This window comes from Larimichthys crocea, chromosome II (genome assembly GCF_000972845.2).
Source record: "Larimichthys crocea isolate SSNF chromosome II, L_crocea_2.0, whole genome shotgun sequence".
In the NCBI taxonomy this organism is placed as follows: domain Eukaryota; kingdom Metazoa; phylum Chordata; class Actinopteri; family Sciaenidae; genus Larimichthys; species Larimichthys crocea.
Window position 1 is genome coordinate 1,548,466 of NC_040012.1, and position 22,052 is coordinate 1,570,517.

The 22,052-nt window shown below is 43.5% G+C and overlaps 2 protein-coding genes and 1 long non-coding RNA gene across 4 annotated transcripts; 1 reads left to right on the forward strand and 2 right to left on the reverse strand.

Moving 5' to 3' along the window:
• Nucleotides 1-7,079: 7,079 nt before the first annotated feature.
• Nucleotides 7,080-8,833, reverse strand: mplkip (M-phase specific PLK1 interacting protein). The gene is made up of 2 exons (XM_010747943.3): nucleotides 8,324-8,833; nucleotides 7,080-7,194 (listed from the first exon to the last, which is right to left on the reverse strand). The coding sequence occupies exons 1-2, from the start codon at nucleotides 8,690-8,692 to the stop codon at nucleotides 7,087-7,089; spliced, it is 477 nt and encodes a 158-aa protein (XP_010746245.2). The 5' UTR covers nucleotides 8,693-8,833; the 3' UTR covers nucleotides 7,080-7,086.
• Nucleotides 8,777-11,232, forward strand: LOC113744134 (uncharacterized). Of its 2 annotated transcripts, none has more exons than XR_003461299.1 (3): nucleotides 8,777-8,882; nucleotides 10,185-10,297; nucleotides 10,566-11,232. It is a non-coding gene; the product is annotated as an uncharacterized LOC113744134 (long non-coding RNA). The 2 variants fall into 2 exon arrangements; XR_003461300.1 differs by having other exon boundaries at nucleotides 8,851-8,944.
• A 5,145-nt stretch (nucleotides 11,233-16,377) lies between these two features.
• Nucleotides 16,378-22,037, reverse strand: inhbab (inhibin subunit beta Ab). The gene is made up of 2 exons (XM_010747963.3): nucleotides 20,420-22,037; nucleotides 16,378-18,082 (listed from the first exon to the last, which is right to left on the reverse strand). The coding sequence occupies exons 1-2, from the start codon at nucleotides 20,829-20,831 to the stop codon at nucleotides 17,310-17,312; spliced, it is 1,185 nt and encodes a 394-aa protein (XP_010746265.1). The 5' UTR covers nucleotides 20,832-22,037; the 3' UTR covers nucleotides 16,378-17,309.
• Between the last annotated feature and the right edge of the window lie 15 nt (nucleotides 22,038-22,052).

A 22,052-nucleotide genomic window follows, 5' to 3' on the forward strand; every position in this document is an offset into this window, starting at 1 on the left:
TACCCAAGCCTCATTTAATATTTTTTTGAACGACTTCATTTTGATGTATATCTGTACATTTATAATATTCAGCCCACTGTGAACTCTCACTCTTATTACACACACAGACACATTCCTGAGGCTGACAAATGTGTTTTCAGGGTGAATTAAACATTGAATTAAATGCGTGTGTTGATGTTTGTGCTCTATTTAACATCTGAATCATCTCATGCTTATTCATTAAAAACGCAGAGCGCCTCCTGCTGTCTGCAGATATCACTACAGATACACTTTGACATGCAAAATGGAGGAGGTGGAGATCGGACCAGCGATAGTCTGTTACATATAGATATTCTAACCCTAACCAAACAAACTACAGACTGTGATAAACTACAGACTGATAAACAAACTACAGACTGTGATAAACAACAACAACATTCTCTGGAAGCAACGGCACTGGAAAAAACCTGCAGGTATATTGACTAAAAAAACGCCACAAGGTTCTTAAGACCCCGTTTTGGCGTAGGCCAGGACCGGCTGAGAGAGGAGACAGTGACGGGGTCAACCACACAAAAAGGGAAAAGAAAAAGGAGACGGACCCACAGGACTGGGAAAACAAAAGGGTAAGTTGAATTTTGATCAGTGGCCAGAGAGAGACTCAGTTCAGTTGGGAACTTAGAGGAGAGACCCAGTGTGCCTCAGTCAGGGACTAGGGGGTAATGTCTTTGGAACGACAATTGGAAAACTTGATCCTTCAGGCCTGAGTAAACTAAAAGACGTCAGAGAAGTCAGGGACTTCGTCAGTATAGTGTTGCTTGTAAGCCAAAAACTTAAAGGTAATACTGTCAGTCTAGGACTCAGATAAAAAAGCATGCTTTAGTGTTTTCTATATAAATATCTAAAATAGAAATAAATCTTATGTTTTGGAAATAAAATAAATTAATTAATTAATAAATTAAGTATAGTACTGTAATAGCTATTAACAGTGTCTAAAAAAAATCCATACAAACTAGTTGGCTGTTAAGGGGAGAGTAAAGAGAAGTAAAATAATTTAGGAATAAACATTAGAAAAAAAAAGGTGAATTTAAATAAAATACCCTCAAAATGTGTAACTGTCAGAGTCGTAAAAAAGAACAATATAGTGGAGATGCCAAACGTATGGAAACATTAAATCCTGATAATGTTAAATATCTTAAGAGATGGCAGAAGAAGTGTGATTTTGTAGGAAGATTAGATGTAAAAGAATGTGAGAAGTTAGTGAAAGCTATTAGTGAGAAGGAGAAAAGGAAAGGTAAGTCAAGGAAAATAGGACTGTTACAGGCCAAGTTGTGGCTGATAGAAGCTAGGGCCAGACAAGCTGGTAGAGAAGGAGAAAAGGAGAAAATGCAGGTGAACAGAAGGAAGCTCAACAGAGCAGTGAAAAACAAACTAATGTATATTCTGTTTTGTTTTCTGCCCGAGACTCTCAAGGTGATAACGAGTATGTGCCATATGGGCTCCGTCCAGATCCTCCGCCTTATCCTGTGCCATGACCTCCTCCTCCTCCTCCTCTTCCCCCTGCACCACCAACTGCTCCGCCGCCTCCCGTCCACTCACCCCACAACCCCTTCCTGAGGGTTAAGGACACTCCACAAAAGGGAGAGATGGCCCCCCATTGGCAATCTCCTCCAAAAACAAGACGCAGTACAGTATACGGCCACACCACACATGCAAATGAGACACAGACTGACTAACTGAAGCATGCAAATTAGGAGCATGGAAGGGAATAACTGTCTATACTGATAGTGCATATGCTTTTAATACCTTACATGTTTTTGCACAACAGTGGAAAAATAGAGGTATGATTACATCCACAGGTAAATCGATTTTGCATACGAATCTAATTTTAGCCTTATTAAAAGCCGTGCAACTGCCACTTCAGATAGCAGTATGTAAGTGTGCAGCCCACACGACAGGAACTGACTTAGTTTCACAAGGAAATCGTAAAGCAGATGAGGAAGCGAAGATAGCTGCTGCTAAACAAGAATACCAAGACATATACACAGCAGAAGAGATCACACACATTGACCATGACATCTTAAAAGATATGCAACAGAGCTCACCTGAATCAGAAAAACGATCTTGGGCGAACAGGGGGGCGACATTATCTGATAATGAGTTATGGAAATGACCAGAGGGCAAGTACATACTTCCAAAAAATTTATTTCGATTTGCGGCAGTATTGACACATGGATTGACTCATGTGTCAACAGGGGGGAATGTATGAGCTAATAAATAAAATATATACAGCATATGGATTCCAAAATTACGTAAAAAAAAATTGTGCATCATGTTTAGTGTGTGGAAAACAGAATGTCCAAGGCAGATTCAGACCAAGACCAGGTAAAATGCCTAATGCTCAATATCCATTTCATACGATATGCATGGATTTCATTGAATTAAATAAATGTGAAAATAAAAAGTATTGTCTAGTGATCATAGACTTATACTCAAAATGGATTGAAGTTATTCCAACCACACGAAATGATGCAATAACAGTAGCTAAAGCATTAGCAACACATATTGCACCAAGATTTGGATTTCCAGAAATCATATATTAGTGATAATGGACCACATTTCAGAAATGATGTAATTGCTGAACTGAGTGAACTGTTTTCCATTCAAATGAAATATCATTGTTCTTATCATCCACAATCAGCAGGACTAGTGGAAAGAGCGAATGGTACAATCAAGGCTAAACGTAGGAAAGCTATGGATGAGACAGGAAAAGGATGGGTAACCTGTTTGCCAGCAGTAATGCTGAGTCTTCACATACAACCTAATAATACAGGACTGTCACCTTTTGAAATTTTGTATGGTAGACCTTACAGAGTACCTTTGATTAATTTCAAGGGAGATTACACAGAATGGACAGAAACAATTGTGGATTATATGAGCAAGATGTTGAAAAACAAAGAAAACATGTCTACAGTTCTCTCACCTACAGAGCCGGTCCTTGACTAAGAGACACCTGTGAAGATTGGGTATTTACCAAAACGCTTAAATGGAAGAATTGGAATTCTCCAAGGTGGGAGGGTCCATTTCAAGTGTTACTCTCAACACCCACAGCAGTACGCATAGCTGAGAGAACAACGTGGATACACCTGACACATTGCAAATGAGCACCGATACCTACAGATAAGTGATAAGTGATGTAAAACAGCTACTTACACCACCCATGGCACCCATTCAGAAGTATAATTAATAAAAATGTGGCTTGGATAAATTATATCTATTACAACCAACAACATTTTATTAATTACACTTGTGATGGATTTAGAGGCATCCACGAACAATTAGCTAAAACTAGTTTAATGGCCTGGCAGAACAGATTACCTTTAGACATGCTTTTGGCTGAAAAAGGTGGAGGAGGTGGAGGTGTGTGTAAGATTTTTGGAAATCTATGTTGTACCTTCATCCCCAACAACACAGCACCTGATAGCAGCATCACAAAGGCACTGGAAGGACTGACCTCACTGTCAGACGAGCTGGCAGACAATTCAGCCCGTCTCCACAGTTGATGAGTTTGGGAGGCATGAGATGAAGGACCAGGTGTGGCTAGATACGAGAATGAGGACGAGTACGAAGAATGGGTCCAGTTCAGCGAGTAGAAGAGTCAATCTACGCGCCCATGAGAGGAGAAACACCTACTGAGAATGACACACTGTTTAGTCTTTATTACACAGCACAATGAAGAACCTATAGAAAATCTGAAAGGAAGTTATAGTGTTCCGATGTAATCAAAGACTGATGGCAAATTGTATATACATTTAAAGGTTTTGTTTTTTTCTCGTTTCAGGGACAACACCCGTAGGCAGGGAAAGAGGTCCGATGAGACGATCAGCCTGCTCTTATTTTTCTTTATTAGATTCACAAATGTACGTATACATTTGCTGTTATCAGAATTAATATTCTTTACATCTATATTTTTACATTTAATGAGTGATTAAGCATACTGATATGATTGTAACAATTACTAACACAAATTATTAGCCGCTGGGGCAGCAGGGCCGTGTGGAGAATTTTCCTGTCTGGAAAGTAACAGTATGAAACAATAAGAATGTTAAAGAACTGCCAGACAGGTTTTTTGCTCTCACAATATTCATAATTATTTGAATCAATTATTTAACACGGATTAATTTTTATTCTTGTGATTATATTTTGTACCTTTTTAAAATAGTACAAACAGGGGGGAAATGTTATAAAAATTATGATTATACTGGGGTGCAGATTTCTTAACTCATACAGATAGTGTGTGTCTGTCCTGTTCTTTGTATGTCTCGCATACCTCCCTTAGTTGGCCTCTGATTTACTGAGGCTGGTAGGGAGGGACAATTATAAATTTGTGGTATAAGGACAGGAGAGACAGACTACGGGAGTACCATGTGGATGTAAAATAGAGTGCTCATTACTGAGCAGTAAACCAACTAAAGGAATGTTATGATGTTATCTGTACCAGAGGGGAGGTGTCAGAGACAGCCCATTTTTGAACAATGTATAAGAACCTATTGATATTGCTCCTCAGGGAACCTTTTCTCTGTAACCCTCTTGTGTCTTGCACTGTTAAACGCTCCTTCTTGTACAAGAATATTAAATTCAACTTAAACTTTGATATTTTGAATCCAGTCCTTTTAATTTAAGGGTTCTTCTTAAAAATTCTCGTAACAATGTGGCATACAGACGATCGATCTAGCTTGAGCGCCTCTAAAGATCAACAGCTAGCAGCTTTACAGTCATGGGCCAAGACCCTTGGCCTAATAGATGTATGGCATTCCTGTAACCCAACAGTGAAAGATTACTCCTTTTTTTCAGCCAGACATAAATCATTCTCATGGATTTTTACTTCACCACAACTTTTTTTAAAAACCAATGATGCTGCCTTGCTACCTATTGCTTTATTAGATCACAAAGGAGTATTTTGCTGTGCAGCCTTGATGCTATGAAAGCCTTCAATAGGCTGGAGTGGTCCTTTTTGTGGGCGGTTTTAGAAAAAATGGGTTTCGGAAAAAAACTTTATTCATGTGATAAAGGTCCTGTATTCAAATTCCTCAGTTCGGGTACTCTCCTCTGCACTGTTCCCTGTCACTAGATCATCCCGACAGGGCTGTCCCCGGCACTTTTTGCACTTTCTCTTGAGCCACTTGCTAAGATGATTCATCATTCCCCCATTGTGCATCCTATTTCAGTTTGTGACACTCACCACCTGTCATTAAATGCTGATGACGTGTTGGTCTTTATGGAGAATCCACTACAATCTATACCTACCTTACTGTCCATTTGTGTAGAATTTAGCTGTCTCTCAGGTTTTAAGATCACCTGGACCAAATCTGCATTACTCCCCCTTGATGATTTCCAGCAATTTCCAGCTGGCATCCTAGTTGTCCAGGATTTTAAGTACAAATCTTCCCGTCCTTGAACTGCACTGTGACACACAACTATGCAAAAACACAAAACACTAAATAATATTAAAGCACACTTTGATAGGTTGATTCCTCTCCCCAACTCTCTCATAGCCTGTGTCTCTATAGTCGAAATACACATTTTGCCCAGGATAAATTTTATCAGTTCAATGATTCCCCTCTCTCCTCCTGTCAATTATTGGAACAAAATACATTCTCGTGTGTCTCCATTTATTTGGAACAGAAAGCGCCCACGCCTCAAACTGTCCACCACACAAAGAGGAGTGGCCAGTGGAGGCTTATCTGTACCAAACTTTAAGTTTTATTTCTGGTCATTCGGACTTAGGCCATTACTTATGTGGCGTGACTCTGATGCCTTAGTTTCTGGGCGCAGGCTAGAAGAAAACTGTGTGAGACCTGAGAGAACGTGCAGGAGGTTCTCTTTGCTAACATATCCAATACGTTACGTTTTGGGCCAATAGTTTCACAGCTCATCCAGACATGGCATGCGGCAGAGCTTCAGTGTAAAATCTTCTGTAAGTGGCATACACTTACAGCGATCTTTAACAACCATGGCCTATTAATCAGGGGAAGACCTATCTCATGTTCAACTTAGATCATCTTTACAGGCGCATAGTGTTCCTGGACACCAACCGTTATCTATTCACCCACTGTACAAACTACTTGCCACTCAAATTTAAAAGAGAGGTATAATATCCACACATTCCTTCCTTGAGGCCTCCTATAATGAACTACCAATTGACAGAATATGGAGGTATGACTGCCCCAGTTTGGACTGATTTTGATTGGTCGTAGGTCTGGGCAAATATTAGAGAGGCTTCCTGCAACCCTGACCACCAGCAGAACAACTTTAACTATGCACACAGAACATATTTAAACCCCTCACAAACTCCATTGCATGAAGTTGATAACTGATCCCTTGTGTAGCCTATGTTCTAGGGTAGGTGGTGGTGCCCCTTTTTTCTGTTCTTTCTCCCTTTTTTAATGTCCTTTTGGTTTGGTTTCGCTTGCACCTTATTAAAGGTGCAAGGTAATCACTATTACTATTATTATTTTACTGTTGGTTAGTTGTTAGTCAATTTTTGTACTGTCTCTATTGCCCATTAATGAGTCATGTTTTTTGGTTGTGATGTGTATTCTTGTTTAAATAAAACATTTTAATACAAAAAAATGGGATCTTTGGCTCCAAACAGTGATTTAGAGCCAGATGTTTAATGTCCCTAAAGAGTCAGTTAAGGGGAAGTTTCTCTGTTCTCATTCTTCTTCTGCAGTTTCAGGTTTCAGTTTTTAGGGTGAGGGTTGCCATGGAAATGATAATAATGATGAGCTTCCTCTTTGAATTAAGACCCATAAGATTAAAGAACAAAATTTCTTTTTTTTATTTTTTCAAAAATAAAACAAACAAAAGTTCTTTTTTTTTTTTTTTTACAAACTGTGAATAAAACATGTCGAACATTTAAAAACTGTTAGAAAACATTTTGTTAAAAACTTCAGATTTTCATCCCTGAAATTATTTTCATTACAAAGCTGCCGAGAAACAGAAACTGCTGGTGACTGAGTGCACTCAGAAAGTTATTTACTGCTGATGAGTTTGTCTGTTGTTGTTTTTTGTCATGTTGTCCCTCTGTTTGTCTGTTGTTGTTTCCTGTCAGGTTGTCCGCCTGTCCGCAGCTGCGACTGGCTGCAATGCTGCCCAAGGATCCTGCAGCATCGATGGGCTGAAATATTTCTCCACTGAAGAGTCTGAAGATCCATGCTGAAAACACACAAATATTTTATGATTAGAAATCAGTGAAGGGACATCAACTGAACAAAGTCAACGGAACCACCAGAAACCAGTGGAACAACGTCAACTGGACCACCAGAAACTAGTGGAACAACGTCAACTGGACCACCAGAAACCAGTGGAACAATGTCAACTGAACCACTAGAAACCAGTGGAACGTCAACTGAACCACCAGAAACCAGTGGAACGTCAACTGAACCACTGTAAACCAGTGGAACGTCAACTGAACCACCAGAAATAAGGAGAACAATGTCAACCAAGCCACCAGAAACCAGTGCAACAATGTCAACCAAACCACCTGAAACCAGTGGAACAATGTCAACCAAACCACCAGAAACCAGTGGAACAACGTCAACTGGACCACCAGAAATCAGTGGAACAACATCAACCGAACCATAAACCAATGGAACAATGTCAACTGAACCATAAACCAGTGGAACAATGTCAACTGAACCATAAACAAGTGGAACAATGTCAACTGAACCACTAGAAACCAGTGGAACGTCAACTGGACCACCAGAAACCAGTGGAACGTCAACTGAACCACTAGAAACCAGTGGAACAACATCAACTGAACCACCAGAAACCAGTGGAACAATGTAAACTGAACCATAAACCAGTGGAACAATGTCAACTGAACCATAAACCAGTGGAACATCAACTAAACCACCAGAAAACAGTGGAACGTCAACTGAACCACTAGAAACCAGTGGAACAACATCAACTGAACCACCAGAAACCAGTGGAACATCAACTGAACCACCAGAAACCAGTGGAACGTCAACTGAACCACTAGAAACCAGTGGAACGTCAACTGGACCACCAGAAACCAGTGGAACATCAACTGAACCACTAGAAACCAGTGGAACAACATCAACTGAACCACCAAAAACCAGTGGAACAACATCAACTGAACCACCAGAAACCAGTGGAACAACGTCAACAGTTCTACTGTGTATTAATCGGGGTACCAGATTCAGCTGATCCACATTAAACATGTTCAAGTGCACATAGAGGATCGATGAGCTCTTACTTTTACTTTACTTTAGTTTAGATACTGAAACAAACGTGACTTCTTCTTCACCGGTTCGGACTTTACCTGGAAGTTCTGAGCTGAAGACGGACTAAAGGACTGGGGCCGCCGGAAACCGCCCCCCCTACGCCGCATCTGTCCTCCGAACGCCCGGGAGCCGTTGCCGAACCCGGCTGGAGAGTCTCCCAACCCCCGGGGCCGGTTGCCAAATCCGGACGGAGAAGCGTCCCTGTATCCTCGGACAGAACCGGGGGAGTAGACCGGACAACGAGGGGAGTAAATGGGGCCGCCCCGAGGGGATCCTCCGCAGTGTCCGGAGCCTCCGTACGGGGAGCGAGCACCGGCGAAACTCCAGCAAGACGGCGGAGACGGAAACCTTCCAGCCGGCCGCGGAGCTCCGGGACTTCGCGGAGGTCTGACCGGAGCACGGTACATCTGAGCGGCTAGAAAATCACAAAGAGGGGGTAGAGAGACTGGAGGACCAGGAGGAGACCAGGAGGAGACCAGCAGGAGAACAAGAGGAGACCAGCAGGAGAACAAGAGGAGACCAGGAGGAGACCAGGAGGAGACCACAAACAAAAGAAAACAACCGTGATGAACCGGAACCGGAAACACTGAAAGCAGGGTCTGTGTTAATGCCTCCGGCCGCGTGCAGCGCCGCCTGGCGGTCGTCGGTCACTGCTTCAGGTTAAAATGATTCATTCAGAAACATGTGTGACATGTTCAGTCTGCATGTTTTCTGCATGTTACATGTCTGAAGCATGTTGTGATTGTCATGATAGATGATGAGCATGATGAACATTACACCTGCCTGATCATCATGTAATGACTCTGTTTGTCCTCAAAGAGGCGCTCCTGCAGTTCGATGGAAACATCTACACATGGTTTATTTAACAGTCTCAACACATTCATAACAGGACAACTGTCCCCGTCCCCCTGTCCTCCTGTCTCCCTGTCCTCCCGTCCCCCTGTCCTCCTTTTCTCCTGTCCCCCTGTCCTCCTTTTCTCCTGTCCTCCTGTCTCCCTGTCCTCCCGTCCCCCTGTACCCGTGTCCCCCTGTCCTCCTTTCCTCCTGTCCCCCTGTCCTCCTTTTCTCCTGTCCTCCTGTCTTCCTGTCCCCCCATCCTCCTGTCCCCCTGTCCTCCTTTTCTTCTGTCCCCCGTCCTCCTGTCCCTATGTCCCCCTGTCCTTCTTTCCTCCTGTCCCCCTGTCCTCCTTTTCTCCTGTCCCCCTGTTCCCTGTCCTCCCGTCCCCTGTCCTCCTGTCTCCCTGTCCTCCCGTCCCCCTGTACCCGTGTCCCCCTGTCCTCCTTTTCTCCTGTCCCCCTGTCCTATTTTTCTCCTGTCCCCCTGTCTTCCTGTCCCCCCATCCTCCTGTCCCCATGTCCTCCTTTTCTTCTGTCCCCATGTCCTCCTGTCCCCCTGTCCCCCCATCCTCCTGTCTCCCTGTCCTCCTGTCCCCCTGTACCCGTGTCCCCCTGTCCTCCTGTCCTCCTTTTCTCCTGTCCTCCTGTCTTCCTGTCTCCCCATCCTCCTGTCCCCCTGTCCTCCTTTTCTTCTGTCCCCATGTCCTCCTGTCCCCCCTTCCCCCCATCCTCCTGTCTCCCTGTCCTCCTGTCCCCCTGTACCCGTGTCCCCCTGTCCTCCTGTCCTCCTTTTCTCCTGTCCTCCTGTCTTACGGTCCCCCCATTACTCCTGTAAAAACGTAAGCCTGGATAATGTCCCTGTGTCCCCCTGTCCTTCTTTCCCTCCGTTCCCTTGTCTTCTGTCCCCCTGTTCATGTCCTCCGTATACCGGTCCACTTTACTCATGTAAGACTCTTTCTCTCTTTTCTCGTCCCTCTGTCCCCCCATCCTCCTGTCCTCCATGTGATTCGTCGATTGTCAGTGAACAGGAAGTGTTTGTCCTTTTTGGGTTGTTTTTTATAGAAGATCGAGTCAGTGGTCGAGTGACGTAGAGAATCAATGAGAAGAGGGAGTGACTTTTTCACAGCGACCAGCTGACTGGACGGAGACAACAGAAACATGCAGTGAAGTATCAGGTAACTTTAGTGTGACAACAGAAAGTCAACATCATGACAGGTGCAAACAAATAAATAAAATCAATAATAGTAATAAATTATAAAGACTTCATTGACAACAACAATATAAATCAATAATGTATGAATGTGTGTGTACATGTTTTATGTAAATAACAGTGAGTATGTACATAAAGAATTCCTGAACATGTCTGTACTGATGAATGGATGTTATTGCGGAGCTGACGTCAAGCTTTTCTTTCAGTTTAGACACAGTCGTTTGTATTTTCAGGTGTCCCTACAGCTGATTAAAGGAGCATTCTGATGATTTAAGATCTTTTAATCTGCTGCTCTCCTCCTCCTGATGCACGTGAGTCATTTGTCACTCTGCTCTGTGGGCGTTTGAAAAAACTGACTCGCTGCTGAAGCCAAAAGAAAGTGAGAAAGAAGATCCAGTCCATCCAAATGAAAACCCTGAACTGGGAGGCAGGCAGTCAGTGACTGAAGACTGGGGAGACCTGTGTAACCAGTCCCTCTACCTGTGTAACCAGTCCCTTTACCTGTGTAACCAGTCCCTTTACCTGTGTAACCAGTCCCTTTACCTGTGTAACCTGTGTGACTGTACCCCTGTTAATCACCTGTTTAAAGGTCTACCTCGGTGAGAAGCTGAGCCAAGTGTTTGATGACCTCCAATGAGAGAATGTTAAACTTTTCAAAAACTTTTTTAAACCAACTGTCCCATTCATGTCTTTCACATAAATCTAATACAGTGATTATTAATCATAAATAATATGGATATATCACATTCATTAGCAGTAATTAAGTGTGTAAACAGCTCTGAACAAAGACACGTCTCAATTCAAGGTTTGTGATTCACCTGCCCAGGTGTAGCCTGCCCGTTCCAGAGTGCATGGTGGGATAGACTGCAGTGAACAAAGACATGTTGGATGGTTGGACAAGCCGACGAGTATCATTTAAGTTTCTATGAGCTTATTATTTATTTGGTCTTTTATGGATAGATGGATGAATGAAGGCTTTATTTGTCATTGTAACAGTACAAGTACAGTACAACATTTATTAAAATGTTTGTTTAATTAGGAAGTTTAAAAAAAAAAGTCTCATGCAAGTTTATTGATAATTTAAAACAAGTTTCTCCTCAGAGTGAATCTGATGTTCATCTCTGTATAAAAATAAGAGAGGACTCATGAAGATGTTTTCATTTAGTCACACAGATGAGTGTGCTGGTGTCCTGATGACTGAACTCAGGTCTAATTTAGCAGAGTATGAGTGAAGCTGTGGGGGTGAAAGTCTTTGAATAGCAGCAGTGAGTCTGTGCTCACTGATGGAGTAGCAGTTTGTAGTGGAGGTGGTGTTGAGGTTATCGGGCCTTTCCTCAGCTAACAGCACTGACGTGTCCCGCAGCCTGCCCACACACAAAAAATAGATCCTTCAGTTTGACTCAAATGTCGATCCTCCACCTCGCATCACGTTTCTCAGGACATCTTCTCTCTTTGCAGTCCATCTATATGTTGATCCTATCGCTGCTTCCTTCAGACCACAGGAACACCTCACCTGTAAAAATAGTAAAAAACAAACAAAAAAACAACCCAGTGATGTCACAGGACATGTAAAGCTTCTGATTGGTTCTTTGTGTGAAACATTTTAAAGGACAGATTTCTAAAGTTTGTGGTGACCTCACAGGAGGCTTTATAAAAATAGTTTGTTTTTTTCAAAACTCCACATATATTTGTGAAATAATAACACAGACAAATACAGGCAACCAAATACAACTAAAGAAAACACAGTTTCACAGTTGTTTCTAACTGTTCTTTGTGTGACATCCATTTTAAAATAAATCTGATTTACAGCATTGAAGGAAGAGGATACTGTCATCATATGGCAACCAGCAGCAGGTGTTGCAGGTCTAGGTGGAGTAAATTTTAAGCTTCAGCTACAGGTCTATCAAAGGGGCTTAAACCAGTGTAATGACCCTCTGTGTCCCCCAGTTAAACCAGTGTAATGACCCTCTGTGTCCCCCAGTTAAACCAGTGTAATGACCAACTGTGTCCCCCAGTTAAACCAGTATAATGACCCACTGTGTCTTCCAGTTAAACCAGTGTAATGACCCACCGTGTCTTCCAGTTAAACCAGTGTAATGACCAACTGTGTCCTCCAGTTAAACCAGTGTAATGACCCACTGTGTCCTCCAGTTAAACCAGTGTAATGACTAACTGTGTCCCCCAGTTAAACCAGTGTAATGACCCACCGTGTCTTCCAGTTAAACCAGTGTAATGACCCTCTGTGTCTTCTAGTTAAACCAGTGTAATGACCCACTGTGTCTTCCACTTAAACCAGTGTAATGACCCACTGTGTCTTCCAGTTAAACCAGTGTAATGACCCACTGTGTCTTCCAGTTAAACCAGTGTAATGACTAACTGTGTCCCCCAGTTAAACCAGTGTAATGACCCACTGTGTCTTCCAGTTAAACCAGTGTAATGACCCTCTGTGTCTTCCAGTTAAACCAGTGTAATGACCCACTGTGTCTTCCAGTTAAACCAGTGTAATGACCCTCTGTGTCCTCCACTTAAACCAGTGTAATGACCCTCTGTGTCTTCCACTTAAACCAGTGTAATGACCAACTGTGTCCCCCAGTTAAACCAGTATAATGACCCACTGTGTCTTCCAGTTAAACCAGTGTAATGACTAACTGTGTCCCCCAGTTAAACCAGTGTAATGACCATCTGTGTCTTCTAGTTAAACCAGTGTAATGACCCACTGTGTCTTCCGGGTAAACCAGTGTAATGACCCTCTGTGTCTTCTAGTTAAACCAGTGTAATGACCCACTGTGTCTTCCAGTTAAACCAGTGTAATGACCCACTGTGTCTTCCAGTTAAACCAGTGTAATGACCCACCGTGTCTTCCAGTTAAACCAGTGTAATGACCAACTGTGTCCTCCAGTTAAACCAGTGTAATGACCCACTGTGTCTTCCAGTTAAACCAGTGTAATGACCCACTGTGTCTTCCAGTTAAACCAGTGTAATGACCCACTGTGTCTTCCAGTTAAACCAGTGTAATGACCCACTGTGTCTTCCAGTTAAACCAGTGTAATGACCCACTGTGTCTTCTAGTTAAACCAGTGTAATGACCCACTGTGTCTTCCAGTTAAACCAGTGTAATGACCCACTGTGTCTTCCAGTTAAACCAGTGTAATGACCCACTGTGTCTTCCAGTTAAACCAGTGTAATGACCCACTGTGTCTTCCAGTTAAACCAGTGTAATGACCCACTGTGTCTTCCAGTTAAACCAGTGTAATGACCCTCTGTGTCTTCCAGTTAAACCAGTGTAATGACCCACTGTGTCTTCCAGTTAAACCAGTGTAATGACCCTCTGTGTCTTCCAGTTAAACCAGTGTAATGACCCACTGTGTCTTCCAGTTAAACCAGTGTAATGACCCTCTGTGTCTTCCAGTTAAACCAGTGTAATGACCCACTGTGTCTTCCAGTTAAACCAGTGTAATGACCCTCTGTGTCTTCCAGTTAAACCAGTGTAATGACCCACTGTGTCTTCCAGTTAAACCAGTGTAATGACCCTCTGTGTCTTCCAGTTAAACCAGTGTAATGACCCACTGTGTCTTCCAGTTAAACCAGTGTAATGACCCTCTGTGTCTTCCAGTTAAACCAGTGTAATGACCCACTGTGTCTTCCAGTTAAACCAGTGTAATGACCCTCTGTGTCTTCCAGTTAAACCAGTGTAATGACCCACTGTGTCTTCCAGTTAAACCAGTGTAATGACCCTCTGTGTCTTCCAGTTAAACCAGTGTAATGACCCACTGTGTCTTCCAGTTAAACCAGTGTAATGACCCTCTGTGTCTTCCAGTTAAACCAGTGTAATGACCCACTGTGTCTTCCAGTTAAACCAGTGTAATGACCCTCTGTGTCTTCCAGTTAAACCAGTGTAATGACCCACTGTGTCTTCCAGTTAAACCAGTGTAATGACCCTCTGTGTCTTCCAGTTAAACCAGTGTAATGACCCACTGTGTCTTCCAGTTAAACCAGTGTAATGACCCTCTGTGTCTTCCAGTTAAACCAGTGTAATGACCCACTGTGTCTTCCAGTTAAACCAGTGTAATGACCCTCTGTGTCCTCCAGTTAAACCAGTGTAATGACCCACTGTGTCCCCCAGTTAAACCAGTGTAATGACCCTCTGTGTCCTCCAGTTAAACCAGTGTAATGACCCACCGTGTCCCCCAGTTAAACCAGTGTAATGACCCTCTGTGTCCTCCACTTAAACCAGTGTAATGACCCTCTGTGGATCTGCTCTCTCAGACTGTGATGTGTTGTACAAACATTGCTTCAGCGTTGAAATGTTTCCGGCTGCAGGTGAATGACCTCCATCTGTTTGTCTCATTATTTGTCTGTCCCCTTTGGAGACACTCGTCTAGACCTGTAATGAACTCTATGTGTTTGCGGAGATGATCTGTGGTCAGGTTCATCTCCGTTCACACACTTCAATGACAAACTTTGATTCATTCATTTCAGTCTGGAGGTGATGATGATGATGAAGTCTTTGGTGGTCTGTAGTCTGGTCTGAGGTCTGTGGTCTGGTCTGTGGTCTATAGTCTGGTTTTGTGGTCTGTAGTCAGACCACAGGGTCTGTAGTCTGGTCTGTAGTCTGTAGTCTGGTCTGTGGTCTGTAGTCTGGTCTGTAGTCTGTAGTCTGGTCTGTGGTCTGTAGTCTGGTCTGTGGTCTAATTTTCATGAAGTGTTTGTGTTACCGTGATGTGCTGCATTACCCAGAATGCTTTGTGTTTGTCTCTTTGTCGACTCCGCGATGAGTTTGTAGGTCAGTGAACAAACAGAGCGCCGTTGTGCCAACCGGCAGCCCGGCTCCTCCTGGACCAGAGCTTCAACATTAGCAGTGCTAGCGGCTCTCACTCTGGCAGTCGAAGGAGGAAGTTGAGGAGGTTTTTATCTGCAAACAAAGAGCCGAGTGTCACGTTTCTTCATCCCTCTAACTGCCTTTGTGGACGTGTGAAAGCTTCGACCTGATCCTGATCTATGAAAACATAAATGACCTGAAGACGAGGCAGAGAGGACCACCTCAACATTTATCAGATTTAATGAACTAATGACATCATGATGATTTATCTGTTCAGTTATAAGTTTGTCCTGATGGTGACGCTACAGGGAAGATGATGGAGATCAGGGAGATTGATGTGATCTGGTCAAATCGTCTGTTTGCTTTTAACAGAATGAAGAAACCAAAAGATCAAATGTTGACATTTTCTTTAATGATGAAACTAAAAAAGCAAAAAAGCAAATAAATTATATTTTTAACAAGAAACAACCAAGACTGATAAAATAATTTATACTAATACTTACAGCTCACTGTTTAACCGACACATCGGCTCGTTAACTGACACTACATGTTTAGCAACTCATCAGTTAGCCAGCGAGCTAACTGTTGAACAACACGTTGGCTTGCTGACCGACACGTCGTCCGTTAATTTACTCACAGATTGTTTGAACTTCAGTGAACCAAACTTTCATCATCAGTGTTGACTGTCTTTGGCTTTCCTCTGAATTTAAATCTCTGCCATGAAATATCATCATTCAACTTATTTACCGACAACAACAAAAACAATAACAATAATAATAATATTTGGCTCTAGCAGCCCAGTGAACACATTTCTTTCAAGTATGTCGACATCACAGATCTTTACAGGTGAACCTTCAGTCTAACATTACATTGGTCAGGCTGACTCTGGTACTCCACAAGTGAGTTGGTGTCATCTATGAAGGTGACAGAACCGGTTCAGCCTCCATGTCCCTGCAGGAATGTGGATTTGTGAGAGTGTTTGTCCTTCACATGAAGATTCATGAAGACGTATTGTAAAGTCTTGAGCTGGAACTGGACTAACTGAATTGGACCGGACTGGACTGGACTGGACCAGACTGGATTGGACTGGACTGGACTAACTAACTGACTGAATTGGACTGAATTAGACTCGATTGGACTTGACTGGACTGGACTGGACTGACTGAATTAGACTGGACTGGACTAGACTAGACTAGACTAGACTGCACTGGACTGGACTTGACTGGACTGGACTGGACTGGACTGACTGGCTGGACTAACTGATAGACTGGACTGGAACAGACTGTAGTCTGGTCTGTGGTCTGTCCACAGGTACAATCTCCACTCATAGATGATGGAGAGGTCAACACCTTCCTCTCAGCTCTGACTCCATCTTCTAATACCAGAGCTCATCCACTCATCTCAGGAGTTCTCTGGACTTTTCTTTCCACAGAAGAAGATCACAGACCCCTAAGGTGTGATCACAGGGAGAGGTGTGTGATAACGTCCACAGCCTCTTCTGTTTAATCAGCAGATCGTCTCTGAGTTGTCAAGAAGTTAGGTCAGAATGTGTGTGGTGTGGCTACTCTACACTAAGCTGAGGACCAGGAGTTACTCTGGTACAGAAGCAGCTCATGTCTAAGAACAACTCAGAACATACAATTCAACACAAGCATGTGCCACTCGACTGCCGTGTTTTGCTGTGGCTGCAGACACCATGAGTCCAGAGAATTGCACAGGTTCAGATTAACGTGGTTGCTGACATACAAACACCTTCATCACTTCATTCAACTAAATTCATTCAGACATTAGTTGGGTCATCTCCAGTAAATCTGTGAGCACAGAGAGCCGAGGTTTGTGTTTGACCTCTGACCTCTGAGTTCTTATTGATAGAGTATCTTTGTTATTTAAACTTCATCAACCAACAAAGTGCTCCGTCACAGGAGCACCAGAGATGATCCAGCTAAAATTCTCAAAAACAACAGACAGACAATAGAAAACAACAGACAGACAGACAGAGAGATATAAATGTTGCATAGTATTCTCAGGTCATTCCAATGTGGAAAAGAGTCTCTCCCAGTAAGAAACACTTGTGATGCTTTGTCACGAAACATAAATACTCTGTCTGATCCAATGTGTCTCCTACAGGAACATGATGTGTTTCTTAAGTGTTTTCTGTTCATGAGCAGCCGCACTCTTCCACGATCATGTTCTGGATGTCTTTCTTGATGATCTTCTGCTCTTCGTTGTAGTAGAGCATCGACATGGCGCGCAGCCTTGTCGGCACGCAGCACGACTTGATGTTTTGAAATGGGCTGTAGCCCCTCATACGGTAATGATTGATGACTGTTGAATGGAAGGAGAGTGATGAGCCGCTGATGCTCGCCATGTGGTTTGGGCAGTCGCCCTCACAGTAGTTGGCATGGTAACCAGATGGAGCGATAATCCAGTCGTTCCAGCCGATGTCCCTAAAGTTCACATAAAACTGCCGTTTGCAGCAGACACGTATTTTCCCATCACACTCCAGACCACGTTTGACTCTTCGTTGTGTCACCTCCTCTTGAGTTTGCAGCACTACCATGAGAAACGGTCTGTGAGACTGATCTCGCTCTCCGGCTTGCTCTGAATTGGTGGGCACCAGGATGGGTGAGGCTCCAGCCTCGGTGCACCGCAGGCAGGAAACCCGCAGGCCAAGCGAGCTCCTGCCGCTGTCCAACAGGGTCTGAATGCTGCGAGACACACCGAGGGTGTGCCAGCCACTGCGACGCGTGTCCACCATCTTCTCTGAAACACAGTCCTCCTCATCATCATGGTGAAGCTGCAGCATCACTTTGCCTTTTGCTCGGTTTCCCTTCGACACCTTCAGGAAAATCCAGACGTTTGCCTGTTCGACCACCGACAAGCTGTCACCCTCCTTCGAAATGTCAAAGGTCATCGTGTTCAGAGTGTCTCCTGCAGTAAAGAGCACAGTTAGCATGTTAGCATGAATCAACCCCATCCATCATTTACATTTAACAGAAGGCATCTACTGGACTACACTGGCTTCTACTCAGACCTGTATCATTCAGGTTCTACTGACGTCTTTTCAATATGAGCATCAAACTAACCTGATAAATATTTTAATTTAAAAATATGAAGTTCTTCAGGTTTGTATGAAACATTTGACCCTGCTAATTCTGATTCTGCTGGTTTTTGTCTGAAGTGGACCATGACCCTGCTGTCTGAAGTGCCCCTTCTGTTTTTGTCTTCGTGTCATTTGAATGAATGAACAAAGAAAATGTCATTTAATAATAATAAAATGGCTGAATGGAGCCGCTGCCTCTAAATATACTCAATATGAGCGGGGACCCTAAAAAAAGAAAAGCCTGCTTCCAGGGAATGCTGCCCCCCCCATAAACACTGTCTTTGTCTGCTGCAGAATAATTACTGAGGCCCAGATTTGTCTGAATGAAGAGATTATGTACGGCCCAAAACCACTCGGTATGTTCCCCCCCACTCCACCAATGTAACTGTCCTCTAATTTTTAGACTTTGAGGGACCTTTTTAATTAAAGATTCTTCTCAAAGAGAAAACTATTTATAGCACAAAGCCACTCTGTACATTTATGTAAGCAAACAAGCGCTGATGCTACGTGATCACTCCTGAGCTGCTTCACATTCACAGCAATGAATTTGTTAACTTTAATGTTAAACTTCACTTAAATTAAATATTTGACCCAGCATGATTATTTTATTTTGAAATCTCTTCCAAATGATGCACTGCAATAACTCAATGTCTACTCTATAAAGGACTTCATATATTACAAATAGTTTAACCTCCTTCAGTGTTCAAACATCTTTAAATGATATCATCACTGTCACTGACTTCCTGTCTGTGATATGTGTGATATGATGTGTGTCATACGTGTTTTAAACCTTCAAACTGGTTCAGATTTTACATTGCACAAGTTTGAGTTGGCATGGCTCCTGTCAGTGGGCACGTCGATCAGGCAGCAGGTGAACAATTAGTCGACATGTTAGAAGCAGAAAAATGGACGAGTGTCAGGATCAGAACCAAACTGTGATGGAGAGACGACCAGGTCAGAACATCTCCAGAACTGCAGCTCTTGTGTGGTGTTCCGGGTCTGCAGCAGTCAGTACCAATCAAAAGAGGTCTAGGGACTGGAGACAGGGCCATGGATGGATATGGGGAGGGAGGGCTGGCCTATGTGGTCTGATCCAACAAACTGCTGAAGAAGGTCATGCTGGTTCTGATAGAAAGCTGTCAGAACACACAGTCCATCACAGACCAGTCAGGGAGTCCATGCTGACCCGTCCACTGCTCAAAGAACCAACAATGAGTATCAGAACCGGACCATTCAGCGATGGAAGAAGGTGTTTTGGTCTGATCAGTCAAGTCTTCTTTGACATCTTGTGGACGGTACGTGGGGCTCACATGTAACCAGGATGCATTATGGGAGGCTTTGATGTTTGGACCATGTTCTGCTGGGAAAGCCCGGGTCCTGCCTTCATGTGGACGTTACTTTGACACATCCCACCTACCTAAGCATTAGATGAAACACAAAGCTAACATGCTAACAGCTAACAGTTGTGGTGTCAACTCGATCCAGATTCCCCAGAACTCAACTTAACCGAGCATCTGTGGGACAAGCCAGACAAACAGGTCCGATTCATAGAGAGCACCTCCAAACTTCCAGGACTTAAAGGATCTGCTACTAATGTCTAAGAACCAGAACCACAGCACAGCTACATAAGTCTGAGTACAGACGGGTCAGAGGTCAGAGGTCATAGGAGTCCAGGGGGACGACACAATATTATACATCAAGTCTGAATGTTACAGCTGATTGGTGCATGTGAAATCATGTCAGGTGTTACTGATGAAGGGTAGTCTTTCTCCTTTTTCCTCATCTTGTCTCTAGCATCAGGTTCATTTATGATGACGTAAACCACAAACACAGAAAAGTTCATCAAGTCTGAATGGATGGATGGAGGAGCTTAACTCCTGTTCAGAAGAACTCAGAGTTTTACATCCAGATTTGTAATGAAAAAAAGAGACAAGTCGATCAATAGAATTTGTTTGTTTGTCAGCTGATAAATTTAAAGTGTCGAAATGTGTAAACAAACTTTGAACTTTTTGTGAATGAGTGGAAAACAGGCAGACAGACAGACAGATAGTGGACTGGTGTCTTAATGTATGTTTTTGTATTTTTACACAGACAGTGAAAACTTTGCTGTGCCTCCCCGCAGAAGTTGGATCAGTAATGTTTTTTTGGTTGGCTGTCAGACTCACCTGGCTCTGCAAAGGTGATGATTTCAGATGGTGGTTCGGGTGGAACAGGGGCCCCGGGGCCCCGGCCCTCCTCCTGGATCTCTACGCTGCCATCTTCGGCCACGCGGCCAACATGCAGCTTCTTGATGACATTAAGCAGTGCAGCACGCGGGACTGGCTGTGTTACATTGGGCCGAGCGCTCAGGTGCAGCATGTTCAGAATGTGACGCTTTACCGCCTCCACCATGTCGCTCTGTCCTCCTGATGAAGACGAGTTCCTCCTCATCAGAGCACAGGACGGACAGTCTGAGGACAGCGCACCCTCCTGGAGCTGAGACGTGACATCCAGCTCCGGAGCTGGAGAGACTGTTGGAGAGGTGTTGACAAGAAGACCGATGGCCATGAAGAAAACCACGACAAACAGACAGGACATGATGTGTTCTGGGTGACGCTTCCGAGTCCAGCAGTGGAGTCAGTAGAGTCCGACAGTGGAGTCAGTAGAGTCCGACAGTGGAGTCAGTAGAGTCCAGCAGTTCACTGGTGTTTGTGGTGATATCCAATGGAAAGTTCAGCAGAGTTTACAGAGTGTTCTGGTCCTCATTCTGGTCTTTGAATCCGGTCCCAATTAGTCTTCTGTGGTCCTGATGGTTTGCTGGTCTGATCTGTATGAACACTGTTTGCAGGGTCAGTCTACGTTCCCTCTGCTCTGTTACTGTAATTATACCTCTGTGTCGGTTTAATCCCTCCCTCCATCCACCCGTCCACCCACCACAGCACAGAGGTATTTCCCTGTGAGTCACACACACACACACACACACACACACACACACACACACACACATAGTAACACATACTCTCAGAATATCTCTGGACTGTTTGTGGTGTTTTCCTCCTAAAAGAACGTCACGACAGGAGAGGAGGAGGAAGGAGAGACGAGGAGGAAGAGAGAGTCCCTGATTCATTCATACCACACACACACACACACACACACACACACACACACACTGATGACTCAGCACAGTGTCATCATCACCTCACGTGGAGGAGAAACTCTGTTGGTGTGAAATTAATTTTTTATAGACTTTGTTGTTAGCAGAGTCCTGCACAGAGCAGATGGAGCACGCTCAGAACAGACTGTCACACACACGCAGTGACATCAGCACGTCCTCTGCTGGTGGGAGTCAGGTGTTACAGCGTCCTCCTCACCTGAGCTGTGACATGAAACACGTAGACACTAACTGGTTCCCTTTATGACATACTGGTTGATCTGATGATGACTCGTCTGTCCAGGTGATCTAAGATGAATTAAGACCTTTATTGTTTTCGTCATACATTTTAAAACTGTTTTTACACTTTCACATTCACAAACACAAACATGAGCTTCATCAAAACCACAGCAATAACCACTGTGGGCACATCATCAGCTTCATCATCATGTAATTAAAGTCAATACATGTCTGTACTGTAGTGTTTTATGTTTTTTTAGGTCTGTTACAGTATGGAGCTCTGCTGCTCTCTGCTGGATGTTTACTCAAGCTGCAGTGTCAAACGTCTGAATCATTCACACACACATGTATTTTTATACCCTGATGAGGATAACCTGTTACAAATAATGGATGGATGTATTTTACATGGTGACAGTGCCATTAATAAG